Source organism: Perca flavescens, chromosome 8, assembly GCF_004354835.1.
Source record: "Perca flavescens isolate YP-PL-M2 chromosome 8, PFLA_1.0, whole genome shotgun sequence".
Taxonomy (NCBI): Eukaryota; Metazoa; Chordata; class Actinopteri; order Perciformes; family Percidae; genus Perca; species Perca flavescens.
Window position 1 is genome coordinate 39,112,668 of NC_041338.1, and position 16,114 is coordinate 39,128,781.

Below are 16,114 nucleotides of genomic sequence, written 5' to 3' on the forward strand. Positions count from 1 at the left end.
GGCACCGTAGATGTCCAGAGTGTCCCTGGTGTCCAGCTGCTGCAGGACCCGGTCCAGAACGATGAAGGTCCCTGTCCTACCCACACCAGCACTGAGACACACACAGACACACACACACACACACAGAGACACACACACACACACACACACACACACACACACACACACACACACACACACACACACACACACACACACACACACACACACACACACACACACACACACACACACACACACACACACACACACACACACACACACACACACACACACACAGACACACACACACACACACACACACACACACACACACACACACACAGACACACACACAGACACACACACACACACACACACACACACACACACACACACACACACACACACACACACACACACACACACACACACACACACACACACATATTCTTCATTCTAAAATGATACCTTTGGTTTACATATGTTTTGTAGTTTTGTGTTCTTGTTTCTACTGTAAACAACACTGAGCTACTCTTACTAACGTCATGTTTTGCCCGATACATATTTCCTGTTTTACTGTAACATTAGATTGTTTTTATCAGAGCACTTTTCAACCCCTCTCAGCAGATGACTTTCTCTCTAGAACATTGTAAATGTAGATATAAACCTATGAAAGACTAAAGAGCTTTAGAGTTAGAACAACAGTGTGTACATGGTATATCCAAATATTTACTATTATGAAAAAAGTGTTTGCCATTTGATGCAAATGCTTCATTCTGAGATGAGTTTATGGTATTATGAATGCAGTGTTTCATGTTGAAGGAGATGTGTTTATGGTATTATGAATGCAGTGTTTCATGTTGAAGGAGATGTGTTTATGGTATTATGAATGCAGTGTTTCATGTTGAGATGTGTTTATGGTATTATGAATGCAGTGTTTCATGTTGAACGAGATGTGTTTATGGTATTCTGAATGCAGTGTTTCATGTTGAGATGTGTTTATGGTATTATGAATGCAGTGTTTCATGTTGAAGGAGATGTGTTTATGGTATTATGAATGCAGTGTTTCATGTTGAACGAGATGTGTTTATGGTATTATGAATGCAGTGTTTCATGTTGAATGAGATGTGTTTATGGTATTATGAATGCAGTGTTTCATGTTGAGATGTGTTTATGGTATTCTGAATGCAGTGTTTCATGTTGAGATGTGTTTATGGTATTATGAATGCAGTGTTTCATGTTGAGATGTGTTTATGGTATTCTGAATGCAGTGTTTCATGTTGAACGAGATGTGTTTATGGTATTATGAATGCAGTGTTTCATGTTGAGATGTGTTTATGGTATTATGAATGCAGTGTTTCATGTTGAGATGTGTTTATGGTATTCTGAATGCAGTGTTTCATGTTGAGATGTGTTTATGGTATTATGAATGCAGTGTTTCATGTTGAAGGAGATGTGTTTATGGTATTATGAATGCAGTGTTTCATGTTGAACGAGATGTGTTTATGGTATTATGAATGCAGTGTTTCATGTTGAATGAGATGTGTTTATGGTATTATGAATGCAGTGTTTCATGTTGAGATGTGTTTATGGTATTCTGAATGCAGTGTTTCATGTTGAACGAGATGTGTTTATGGTATTATGAATGCAGTGTTTCATGTTGAGATGTGTTTATGGTATTCTGAATGCAGTGTTTCATGTTGAACGAGATGTGTTTATGGTATTCTGAATGCAGTGTTTCATGTTGAACGAGATGTGTTTATGGTATTATGAATGCAGTGTTTCATGTTGAACGAGATGTGTTTATGGTATTATGAATGCAGTGTTTCATGTTGAAGGAGATGTGTTTATGGTATTATGAATGCAGTGTTTCATGTTGAAGGAGATGTGTTTATGGTATTATGAATGCAGTGTTTCATGTTGAAGGAGATGTGTTTATGGTATTATGAATGCAGTGTTTCATGTTGAAGGAGATGTGTTTATGGTATTATGAATGCAGTGTTTCATGTTGAAGGAGATGTGTTTATGGTATTATGAATGCAGTGTTTCATGTTGAAGGAGATGTGTTTATGGTATTATGAATGCAGTGTTTCATGTTGAGATGTGTTTATGGTATTATGAATGCAGTGTTTCATGTTGAACGAGATGTGTTTATGGTATTATGAATGCAGTGTTTCATGTTGAACGAGATGTGTTTATGGTATTCTGAATGCAGTGTTTCATGTTGAGATGTGTTTATGGTATTATGAATGCAGTGTTTCATGTTGAAGGAGATGTGTTTATGGTATTATGAATGCAGTGTTTCATGTTGAACGAGATGTGTTTATGGTATTATGAATGCAGTGTTTCATGTTGAAGGAGATGTGTTTATGGTATTATGAATGCAGTGTTTCATGTTGAACGAGATGTGTTTATGGTATTCTGAATGCAGTGTTTCATGTTGAGATGTGTTTATGGTATTCTGAATGCAGTGTTTCATGTTGAGATGTGTTTATGGTATTCTGAATGCAGTGTTTCATGTTGAGATGTGTTTATGGTATTCTGAATGCAGTGTTTCATGTTGAGATGTGTTTATGGTATTATGAATGCAGTGTTTCATGTTGAACGAGATGTGTTTATGGTATTCTGAATGCAGTGTTTCATGTTGAGATGTGTTTATGGTATTCTGAATGCAGTGTTTCATGTTGAGATGTGTTTATGGTATTCTGAATGCAGTGTTTCATGTTGAGATGTGTTTATGGTATTATGAATGCAGTGTTTCATGTTGAGATGTGTTTATGGTATTCTGAATGCAGTGTTTCATGTTGAGATGTGTTTATGGTATTATGAATGCAGTGTTTCATGTTGAGATGTGTTTATGGTATTCTGAATGCAGTGTTTCATGTTGAACGAGATGTGTTTATGGTATTATGAATGCAGTGTTTCATGTTGAGATGTGTTTATGGTATTCTGAATGCAGTGTTTCATGTTGAACGAGATGTGTTTATGGTATTATGAATGCAGTGTTTCATGTTGAGATGTGTTTATGGTATTATGAATGCAGTGTTTCATGTTGAGATGTGTTTATGGTATTCTGAATGCAGTGTTTCATGTTGAGATGTGTTTATGGTATTATGAATGCAGTGTTTCATGTTGAGATGTGTTTATGGTATTCTGAATGCAGTGTTTCATGTTGAACGAGATGTGTTTATGGTATTATGAATGCAGTGTTTCATGTTGAGATGTGTTTATGGTATTCTGAATGCAGTGTTTCATGTTGAACGAGATGTGTTTATGGTATTATGAATGCAGTGTTTCATGTTGAGATGTGTTTATGGTATTATGAATGCAGTGTTTCATGTTGAGATGTGTTTATGGTATTCTGAATGCAGTGTTTCATGTTGAGATGTGTTTATGGTATTATGAATGCAGTGTTTCATGTTGAAGGAGATGTGTTTATGGTATTATGAATGCAGTGTTTCATGTTGAACGAGATGTGTTTATGGTATTATGAATGCAGTGTTTCATGTTGAATGAGATGTGTTTTTATGGTATTATGAATGCAGTGTTTCATGTTGAGATGTGTTTATGGTATTCTGAATGCAGTGTTTCATGTTGAGCGAGATGTGTTTATGGTATTATGAATGCAGTGTTTCATGTTGAGATGTGTTTATGGTATTCTGAATGCAGTGTTTCATGTTGAACGAGATGTGTTTATGGTATTATGAATGCAGTGTTTCATGTTGAGATGTGTTTATGGTATTCTGAATGCAGTGTTTCATGTTGAACGAGATGTGTTTATGGTATTATGAATGCAGTGTTTCATGTTGAACGAGATGTGTTTATGGTATTATGAATGCAGTGTTTCATGTTGAAGGAGATGTGTTTATGGTATTATGAATGCAGTGTTTCATGTTGAAGGAGATGTGTTTATGGTATTATGAATGCAGTGTTTCATGTTGAAGGAGATGTGTTTATGGTATTATGAATGCAGTGTTTCATGTTGAAGGAGATGTGTTTATGGTATTATGAATGCAGTGTTTCATGTTGAAGGAGATGTGTTTATGGTATTATGAATGCAGTGTTTCATGTTGAAGGAGATGTGTTTATGGTATTATGAATGCAGTGTTTCATGTTGAGATGTGTTTATGGTATTATGAATGCAGTGTTTCATGTTGAACGAGATGTGTTTATGGTATTATGAATGCAGTGTTTCATGTTGAACGAGATGTGTTTATGGTATTATGAATGCAGTGTTTCATGTTGAACGAGATGTGTTTATGGTATTCTGAATGCAGTGTTTCATGTTGAGATGTGTTTATGGTATTCTGAATGCAGTGTTTCATGTTGAGATGTGTTTATGGTATTCTGAATGCAGTTTTTCATGTTGAGATGTGTTTATGGTATTATGAATGCAGTGTTTCATGTTGAAGGAGATGTGAGGCATTTAGCATTGTGTGTGTGTGCAGTTTTAGGAATTGTGTGTAGAGTTTAGAAAAAAGGAGACATGGGTTTGAAAACGTGTGGAAGCAGTTGGAAAAAACTGTAACAGAAGGTGTAAAGTCATAATTGTAATAAGTGGACCACAGTGCAGTGTGTGTGTGTGTCTCTGTGTGTGTGTGTGTGTGTGTGTGTTTATACCTGTGTGTTTATACCTGTGTGTGTGTGTGTGTGTGTGTGTTTATACCTGTGTGTGTGTGTGTGTGTGTGTGTGTGTGTGTTTATACCTGTGTGTGTGTGTGTTTATACCTGTGTGTGTGTGTGTTTATACCTGTGTGTGTGTGTGTGTGTGTGTGTGTGTGTTTATACCTGTGTGTGTGTGTGTGTGTGTTTATACCTGGGTGTGTGTGTGTTTATACCTGTGTGTGTGTGTGTGTGTGTGTGTGTGTGTGTGTGTGTGTGTGTGTGTGTGTTTATACCTGTGTGTGTGTGTGTGTGTGTGTTTATACCTCTGTGTGTGTGTGTGTGTGTGTGTGTGTGTGTGTGTGTGTGTGTGTTTATACCTGTGTGTGTGTGTGTGTGTGTGTTTATACCTGTGTGTGTGTGTGTGTGTGTTTATACCTGGGTGTGTGTGTGTGTGTTTATACCTGTGTGTGTGTGTGTGTTTATACCTCTGTGTGTGTGTGTGTGTGTGTGTGTGTTTATACCTGTGTGTGTGTGTGTGTGTGTGTGTGTGTGTGTGTGTGTGTGTGTGTACCTGCAGTGCACCACGGTGGGTCCTGATCCAGGACTTCTGTTGACGTAGTCCCTGACGGTGCGTACGAACTGGACGAGGGAGTGCGTGGTGTCGGGGACGCCGTGGTCCGGCCACACGGTGTAGTGGAACTGACGGACCAGCCGGGACACACTGCGCTGCTCGTCCTGACACACACAACACACACATATACACACAACACACACATATACACACACAACATATACACACAACACACACATATACACACAACACACACATATACACACACAATATACACACACACACACACACAGGTATAAACACACAGGTATAAACACACACACACACACACATAAACACACACACAGACACACACAGGTATAAACACACACACACACAAAACACACACACACACACACACACACACACACACATACACACAAACACACACACACACACAAAGGTATAAACACACACAACACAACACACACACACAAATACAACACACACACACACACACACACACACACACACACACACAAACACACAGGTATAAACACACACACACACACACACACACACACACACACACACACACAACACATAGACACAGACACACACACACACACACACACACACACACACAACACACACACACACACACACACACACACACACACACACAACACACACACACACAACATTTAACATTACTTCATTGCCTCTAGAGAGACTAATGATGACCAGGTACAGAGACTAATAATGACCAGGTACAGAGACTAATAATGACCAGGTACAGAGACTAATGATGACCAGGTACAGAGACTAATGATGACCAGGTACAGAGACTAATGATGACCAGGTACAGAGACTAATGATGACCAGGTACAGAGACTAAAGATGACCAGGTACAGAGACTAATGATGACCAGGTACAGAGACTAATGATGACCAGGTACAGAGGCTAATGATGACCAGGTACAGAGACTAAAGATGACCAGGTACAGAGACTAATAATGACCAGGTACAGAGACTAATGATGACCAGGTACAGAGACTAATGATGACCAGGTACAGAGACTAATGATGACCAGGTACAGAGACTAAAGATGACCAGGTACAGAGACTAATGATGACCAGGTACAGAGACTAATGATGACCAGGTACAGAGACTAATGATGACCAGATGACCAGGTACAGAGACTAATGATGACCAGGTACAGAGACTAATGATGACCAGGTACAGAGACTAATGATGACCAGGTACAGAGGCTAATGATGACCAGGTACAGAGACTAATGATGACCAGGTACAGAGGCTAATGATGACCAGGTACAGAGACTAAAGATGACCAGGTACAGAGACTAATAATGACCAGGTACAGAGACTAATGATGACCAGGTACAGAGACTAATGATGACCAGGTACAGAGACTAAAGATGACCAGGTACAGAGACTAATGATGACCAGGTACAGAGACTAAAGATGACCAGGTACAGAGACTAATGATGACCAGGAACAGAGACTAATGATGACCAGGTACAGAGACTAATGATGACCAGGTACAGAGACTAATGATGACCAGGTACAGAGACTAATGATGACCAGGTACAGAGGCTAATGATGACCAGGTACAGAGACTAATGATGACCAGGTACAGAGACTAAAGATGACCAGGTACAGAGACTAATGATGACCAGGTACAGAGACTAATGATGACCAGGTACAGAGACTAATGATGACCAGGTACAGAGACTAATGATGACCAGGTACAGAGACTAAAGATGACCAGGTACAGAGACTAATGATGACCAGGTACAGAGACTAATGATGACCACGTACAGAGACTAAAGATGACCAGGTACAGAGACTAATGATGACCAGGTACAGAGACTAATGATGACCAGGTACAGAGACTAATGATGACCAGGTACAGAGACTAACGATGACCACGTACAGAGACTAATGATGACCAGGTACAGAGACTAAAGATGACCAGGTACAGAGACTAATAATGACCAGGTACAGAGACTAAAGATGACCAGGAACAGAGACTAATGATGACCAGGTACAGAGACTAAAGATGACCAGGTACAGAGACTAATGATGACCTGGTACAGAGACTAAAGATGACCAGGTACAGAGAAGCCTAATGGCCAGGTAGGGTTAGGGTTAAGATTAGGGTTAGGGGTACAGAGAATACTAAAGGCCATTTAGGGTTAGGGGTTAGGGGTACAGAGACAACATACGCTGCAGATGGTGAACTCCCGGATGGTCCACTCAGGGAGGACAGACTCAGACAACATCTGGACGATCATGTCTCCGTAGTACAGAGAGTCCTGATCACAGGGCCAGTAGTGGTCACACTTCACCTGGTACACACAGGGGACAAACACAGGGTCAACACACACACACACAGACACACAGACACACACACAAACCCCCCCCTCCCGTGAACTCACCCTCCCTTTCTCTACACACTGCGTGACCATCACCATGTTGTGGACGTTTTGTTCCCAGATCATCTTCCAGAAATCATCTTTAGTTCCCGGCAGAGGACCCTGGGTCGCCACGTACTCCCTCCGGAAGTTATTACCCTAGAATACACACATATATATAATATATACACATATGTATATGTATATATATATACATGTACATATGTATATGTATATATATATATATATATATATATATATATATATATATATATATATATATATATATATATATATATATATATATACAGTACAGGCCAAAAGTCTGGACACACCTTCTCATTCAATGCGTTTCCTTTTTATTTTCTTGACTATTTACATTGTAGATGCTCACTGAAGGCATCAAAACTATGAATGAACACATATGGAATTATGTACTTAACAAAAAAGTGTGAAATAACTGAAAACATGTCTTATATTTTAGATTCTACAAAGTAGCCACCCTTTGCTCTGATTACTGCTTTGCATTCTCTTGGCATTCTCTTGATGAGCTTCCAGAGGTAGTCCCCTGAAATGGTTTTCCATCAGTCTTGAAGGAGTTCCCAGAGATGTTAGCACTTGTTGGCCCTTTTGTCTTCACTCTGCTGTCCAGCTCACCCCCAAACCATCTCAATTGGGTCCATCACACCTCCTCCTCCATGCTTCACGGTAGGAACCAGGCATGAAAGCCCCCCCCCCACCATCTCATTGGGTCCATCACACCTCCTCCTCCATGCTTCACGGTAGGAACCAGGCATGAAAGCCCCCCCCCACACCATCACACCTCCTCCTCCATGCTTCACGGTGGGAACCAGGCATGAAAGCCCCCCACACCATCCATGCTTCACGGTGGGAACCAGGCTCCTCCTCCTCCATGCTTCACGGTGGGAACCAGGCATGAAAGCCCCCCACACCATCACACCTCCTCCTCCATGCCACGGTGGGAACCAGGCATGAAAGCCCCCCCCACCATCACACCTCCTCCTCCATGCTTCACGGTGGGAACCAGGCAGCCCCCCCACAAAGCCCCGGTAGGAACCAGGCACACCATCCTCCTCCATGCTTCACGGTGGGAACCAGGCATGAAACCTCCTCCTCCCCACGGTAGGAACCAGGCATGAAAGCCCCCCCACACCATCACCTCCTCCTCCATGCTTCACGGTGGGAACCAGGCATGAAATCCCCCCTCCACCATCACGGTGGGAACCCTCCTCCTCCTCCCGTGCTTCACGGTGGGAACCAGGCATGAAAGCCCCCCACACCATCACACCTCCTCCTCCTGGGAACCCTGAAAGCCCCCACACCCACACCTCCTCCTCCATGCTTCACGGTGGGAACCAGGCATGAAAGCCCCCACACCATCACACCTCCTCCTCCATGCTTCACGGTGGGAACCAGGCATGAAAGCCCCCACACCATCACACCTCCTCCTCCATGCTTCACGGTGGGAACCAGGCATGAAAGCCCCCACACCATCACACCTCCTCCTCCATGCTTCACGGTGGGAACCAGGCATGAAAGCCCCCCACACCATCACACCTCCTCCTCCATGCTTCACGGTAGGAACCAGGCATGAAAGCCCCCCCCACACCATCACACCACCTCCTCCGTGCTTCACGGTGGGAACCAGGCATGAAAGCCCCCCCCACCATCACACCTCCTCCTCCATGCTTCACGGTGGGAACCAGGCATGAAAGCCCCCCACCATCACACCTCCTCCTCCATGCTTCCGGTGGGAACCAGGCATGAAAGCCCCCCCACCATCACTCCTCCTCCTCCGTGCTTCATGGTGGGAACCAGGCATGAAAGCCCCCCACACCATCACACCTCCTCCTCCATGCTTCACGGTGGGAACCAGGCATGAAAGCCCCCCACACCATCACACCTCCTCCTCCGTGCTTCCGGTGGGAACCAGGCATGAAAGCCCCCACACCATCACACCTCCTCCTCCTTGCTTCACGGTGGGAACCAGGCATGAAAGCCCCCCACACCATCACACCTCCTCCTCCATGCTTCACGGTGGGAACCAGGCATGAAAGCCCCCCACACCATCACACCTCCTCCTCCATGCTTCACGGTGGGAACCAGGCATGCTTCACGGTGGGAACCAAGCCCCCCCCCACACCATCACACCTCCTCCTCCGTGCTTCACGGTGGGAACCAGGCATGAAAGCCCCCCACACCATCACACCTCCTCCTCCATGCTTCACGGTGGGAACCAGGCATGAAAGCCCCCCCCCCCACACCTCCTCCTCCATGGGAACCAGGCAGGCCCCCCCACACCATGAAAGCCCCCCCACACCTCACACCTCCTCCTCCATGCTTCACGGTAGGAACCAGGCATGAAAGCCCCCCCACACCATCACACCTCCTCCTCCGTGCTTCACGGTAGGAACCAGGCATGAAAGCCCCCACACCCCTCCTCCGTGCTTCAGGTGGGAACCACCATCACACCTCCTCCTCCTCCAGGTGAAAGCCCCCCACACCATCACACCTCCTCCGTGCTTCACGGTGGGAACCAGGCATGAAAGCCCCCCACACCATCACCTCCTCCTCCATGCTTCACGGTGGGAACCAGGCATGAAAGCCCCCACACCATCACACCTCCTCCTCCATGCTTCACGGTGGGAACCAGGCATGAAAGCCCCCCACACCATCACACCTCCTCCTCCATGCTTCACGGTGGGAACCAGGCATGAAAGCCCCCCACACCATCACACCTCCTCCTCCATGCTTCACGGTGGGAACCAGGCATGAAAGCCCCCCACACCATCACCTCCTCCTCCTCCTTCACGGTGGGAACCAGGCATGAAACCCCCCACACCATCACACCTCCTCCTCCATGCTTCACGGTGGGAACCAGGCATGAAAGCCCCCCACCATCACACCTCCTCCTCCATGCTTCACGGTGGGAACCAGGCATGAAAGCCCCCCCCCACACCTCCTCCTCCACCATCAGGCAGCCCCCACCTCCTCACCTCCTCCATGCTTCACGGTGGGAACCAGGCATGAAAGCCCCCCCCACACCATCACACCTCCTCCTCCATGCTTCACGGTGGGAACCAGGCATGAAAGCCCCCCACATCACACCTCCTCCTCCGTGCTTCACGGTAGGAACCAGGCATGAAACCCCCCCCACCCCATCACACCTCCCTCCTCCATGGGAACCAGGCATGAAAGCCCCCCACACCATCACACCTCCTCCTCGGGAACCGGTGGGAACCAGGCATGAAAGCCCCCCACACCATCACACCTCCTCCTCCATCCACGGTGGGAACCAGGCATGAAAGCCCCCCACACCATCACACCTCCTCCTCCATGCTTCACGGTGGGAACCAGGCATGGGAAAGGCATGAAAGCCCCCCACACCATCACACCTCCTCCTCCATGCTTCACGGTGGGAACCAGGGGAACCAGGCATGAAAGCCCCCCACACCATCACACCTCCTCCTCCATGCTTCACGGTGGGAACCAGGCATGAAAGCCCCCCCCCACACCATCTCACCTCCTCCTTGCTTCCACGGTGGGAACCAGGCATGAAAGCCCCCCCACACCATCACACCTCCTCCTCCATGCTTCACGGTGGGAACCAGGCATGTAGAATCCATCCGTTCAACCAAAAAGACACGGTTGGAACCAAAGATCTCAAATTTGGACTCATCAGACCAAAGCACAGATTCCCACTGGTCTAATGTCCATTCCTTGTGTTTCTTGGCCCAAACAAATCTCGTGTGCTTGTTGCCTCTCCTTAGCAGTGGTTTCCTAGCAGCTACTGGACCATGAAGGCCTGATTCAGTCTCCTCTTAACAGTTGTTCTAGAGATGTGTCTGCTGCTAGAACTCTGTGTGGCATTCATCTGGTCTCTAATCTGAGCTGCTGTTAACTTGTGATTTCTGAGGCTGGTGACTCAGATGAACTCCTGTGAGCCAGTTTCGTTGTAGCGCTTGATGGTTTTTGCGACTGCACTTGGGGACACAATCAAAGTTTTCGCAATTTTCCGGACTGACTGACTGACCTTCATTTGTTAAAGTAATGATGGCCACTCGTTTCTCTTTACTTAGCTGATTGGTTCTTGCCATAATATGAATTCTAACAGTTGTCCAATAGGGCTGTCGGCTGTGTATCAACCTGACTTCTGCACAACACAACTGATGGTCCCAACCCCATTAATAAGGAAAAAAATTCCACTAATTAACCCTGACAAGGCACACCTGTGAAGTGAAAACCATTTCAGGTGACTACCTCATGAAGCTCATTGAGAGAACACCAAGGGTTTGCAGAGTTATCAAAAAAGCAATAAGAAGTGATATATATTTATATATAATAAGGAGTGATATATACAGTATTTCTATACATGTATACTAACAGGGATGTAGCTGGCATTGATGTAGTCGGAGCACGGATCATCGTCTACGTAGGAAAGCTTCACTCTCGTCGAGTCGTCTGCAACACAGAGTCAGAAATACAGCAGTAACTAACTACCTAAATAATTAACTACCTAACTAACTAACTAACTACCTAAATAATTAACTACCTAACTAACTAACTAACTAACTACCTAAATAATTAACAAACTAACTACCTACCTAACTAACTACAGTCTACACAGCAGCAGTTCATGTAGACCAGACTCTAACTACAGCGTGTGTGTGTGTATGTGTGTGTGTATATGTATATAGTTGTGTGTGTGTGTGTGTGTGTGTGTGTGTGTGTGTGTGTGTGTGTGTGTGTGTGTGTGTGTGTGTGTGTCTGTGGTGTGACTCACAGGGCAGGATGTTGTTGTAGCGGTTCTTGCCGCGGTTCTCTGGCAGCAGAGCCGAGTCCAGCGGCTGGTTCCGGCCCACGTCCTTCAGGTCCTGACAGGAACATAACAACGTCACAACAAAACAACATAACAATGACACAACATAACAACATAACAACATAACATAACAATGACACAACATAACAACATAACAATGACACAACGTCACAACACAACAACATAAAAACATAACAATGACACAACGTAACAACATAACAACATAACAACATAACAATGACACAACGTCACAACGTCACAACATAACAATGACACAACATAACAACATAACAACATAATGACACAACGTAACAACACAACAACACAACAACACAACAACACAACAACATAACAATGACACAACGTAACAACATAACATAACAACATAACAATGACACAACGTAACAACGTAACAACATAACAACATAACAACATAACAATGACACAACGTAACAACATAACAACATAACAACATAACAATGACACAACGTAACAACATAACAACATAACAACATAACAACATAACAATGACACAACGTAACAACATAACAACATAACAACATAACAATGACACAACGTAACAACATAACAACATAACAACATAACAACATAACAACATAACAATGACACAACATAACAACCTAACGTCACAACGTCACAATGTAACAACGTAACAACGTTACAACGTAACAACAACCGTTAAACTGCTACACCCTGCTACACCCTGCTACACGCTGCTACACCCTGCTATGCCCTGCTACACCCTGCTACACCCTGCTATGCCCTGCTACACGCTGCTACACGCTGCTACACCCTGCTACATTCTGCTACGTTCTGCTATGCCCTGCTACACCCTGCTACATCCTGCTACGCCCTGCTACACCCTGCTACATTCTGCTACGTTCTGCTATGCCCTGCTACACCCTGCTACATCCTGCTACGCCCTGCTACACCCTGCTACATTCTGCTACGTTCCGCTATGTTCTGCTATGCCCTGCTATGCCCTGCTACACCCTGCTACACCTTGCTACGTTATGCTACGTTCTGCTACACCCTGCTACACCCTGCTACGCCCTGCTACACCCTGCTATGTTATGCTACGTTCTGCTATGCCCTGCTACACCCTGCTATGTTATGCTACGTTCTGCTATGCCCTGCTACACCTTGCTATGTTCTGATATGCCATGCTACACCCTGCTACGTTGTGACACCCTGTGACTGTGTGCTCGTTTCCATGGTAACAACTGACCTCGTACTCCTGGGACAGCAGGTAGTTGGAGTCGGCCTGCAGTTTGATGAAATGACTCTCAAAGTTCACCGTCTTTATGGGACTGAAGGACACAAAACTACATGTTATATATATATATATATATATATATATATATATATATATATATATATATGATAGTGCAGAGGAGTCGTTGGGATTTCTCACCTGGACACTCGGCGGTTCCTGAGGAATAAAAAGAAGAAGAGAATAATAATGAAAGTGAAGAAGTCAGAGGTGACACAAGAGATCCTAAATGTTCCTACGGCTTTATTAAGAGATCCTAAATGTTCCTACAGCTTTATTAAGAGATCCTAAATGTTCCTACGGCTTTTTATTAAGAGATCCTAAATGTTCCTACAGCTTTATTAAGAGATCCTAAATGTTCCTACAGCTTTATTAAGAGATCCTAAATGTTCCTACAGCTTTATTAAGAGATCCTAAATGTTCCTACAGCTTTATTAAGAGATCCTAAATGTTCCTACAGCTTTATTAAGAGATCCTAAATGTTCCTACAGCTTTATTAAGAGATCCTAAATGTTCCTACAGCTTTATTAAGAGATCCTAAATGTTCCTACGGCTTTATTAAGAGATCCTAAATGTTCCTACGGCTTTATTAAGAGATCCTAAATGTTCCTACGGCTTTATTAAGAGATCCTAAATGTTCCTACGGCTTTATTAAGAGATCCTAAATATTCCTACGGCTTTATTAAGAGATCCTAAATGTTCCTACAGCTTTATTAAGAGATCCTAAATGTTCCTACGGCTTTATTAAAGGGAAACTACCTGCATCGGTGTCTGAGGGACTGATGTCAACATCAATCAGCTGTACTACAGACAAGGCTTCAACATGGGGGGTGAGATCTCCAATTATCTGGGGGTCCCGGGACACTATCTGGGGGGGTCCCGGGACACTTCTGCATGCAGTAGCAGTTTTTGGCACGTGCTGCCCAGGGCAGCATTTTTATATTATTGTTGTTCTCTGCTCTTGTTACATTTTCTATATTTCTGATGGTATATATTTTTGGCACATTATATATATATATATATATATATATAAATATATATATATATATATATATATATATATATATATATAATTATAACAACGTAAGGGAAAGAAAAAATTATATTTCTCAATTGCAGAAATCCTTCATTTGAGACAGAATCCAGTTATTTAACTGTTGTAATTACAACAGGAAACACTGTTCACCTCCAACTTTACCAAAACACAATTTACATAATTCTGCACAAAATATGACAGTATAGGTTATCAGAACTTATAATAAATATACACTATAACATAGTAATTCTGTAAAATTCTGCAATTTTGTTATGTTTATTTTTTGGGGTCTCACCCTGGGTGTAATTCAATGTAGAACCGCCACTGTCTGCATGGATTTTTACCCTCCTGGTGTCCTCGGGTCAAATTTGACAAAAACGTTTATATATATATATATATATAAATATTTCTTTCTACAAATTCTCCCAAAACATAACGTAGATGGTTCCATTACTCTTTACAAGTAAAATAAATGATCAGTTCACTACTTTCATTGAGTTTGGGTGTTATTCCATCTTATAGCGTTTGAATTTTTTTTTTTATCAAAAAATGTTGGAAAAAAACAACAAAAACGTCGAAAAAATGTGAAGAAAAATCGACAAAAGCATCAAACATTTATTAAAAAAGAGTTGAAAAAAAAAAGTGACCAAAAAGTCAAAAACAAAAACACCAGAAAAACATCGGAAAAAAGTGACGAACTTTTTTGAAAAAAGTGACAAAAACATGACCCAGAAAATAAAGAAGTTGCGTAGTCGATGGGAAGACAACACAAGGGTTAACACAGCAACAAACACGCCGAAAATACCTCAAAAAAGGCGACAAAAGAAGTTTTTGTCTATTTCAACGTTTTTCCTCCTTTCTTGTTGTTGTTTTTGGCAAATTTTCAATCCATGCAGACGTGTCCCAGGACCTCCCAACCCCCCATGCTGAACCCAAAGTTACGCCCTTGGAGTACAGTATGTAGTATTATAAGTCATAAAGTCAGTATTATACAGTAAGCAGTAGGGTTGGGTATTGTCTGGGCTTTTTCTGATACCAGTGTTTAAAATGGTGCCGGTGCCTGAACTGATACTTTTTTAATAAAGTTTAAAAAAAAAAGAACAAAAGAAGGGAAGCAAACAACACTCAGCGGCTTGTTTATTGCTGAGGCCGTATGGTCAAAATTAAAGATGTAATAATAATGTAATAACTATAACTTATTTCACCAGTAAATAGCTGTTGAACGACAAAAACAACCACCAGATGGGAAAAGGGTATTTTAAAATAACTGTGAATGCACCACGAGGCTACCTGTTTCAAGTGAACGTACCTTCTCTGTTGTTTAATCCCGACAACGGCAGAGCAGACTGTTAGTTCCCACTGTTGGAGTCC

General features: G+C 43.2%; 1 protein-coding gene across 1 annotated transcript in view; it reads right to left on the bottom strand.

Annotated features, from left to right (window-relative positions):
* ptprbl (protein tyrosine phosphatase receptor type B, like) overlaps positions 1-16,114 on the bottom strand; it is a 51,452-nt gene that overhangs the window by 3,239 nt on the left and 32,099 nt on the right. The window contains exons 20-27 of the mRNA XM_028585001.1: positions 13,849-13,866; positions 13,663-13,744; positions 12,378-12,468; positions 11,979-12,055; positions 7,598-7,732; positions 7,385-7,507; positions 5,159-5,322; positions 1-91 (exon numbers count right to left, since the gene is read on the bottom strand). The exon at positions 1-91 is cut by the window's left edge and continues 45 nt beyond it. Coding sequence (XP_028440802.1) covers positions 1-91; positions 5,159-5,322; positions 7,385-7,507; positions 7,598-7,732; positions 11,979-12,055; positions 12,378-12,468; positions 13,663-13,744; positions 13,849-13,866 — 781 coding nt within the window. The remainder of the gene's footprint in view (positions 92-5,158; positions 5,323-7,384; positions 7,508-7,597; positions 7,733-11,978; positions 12,056-12,377; positions 12,469-13,662; positions 13,745-13,848; positions 13,867-16,114) is intronic.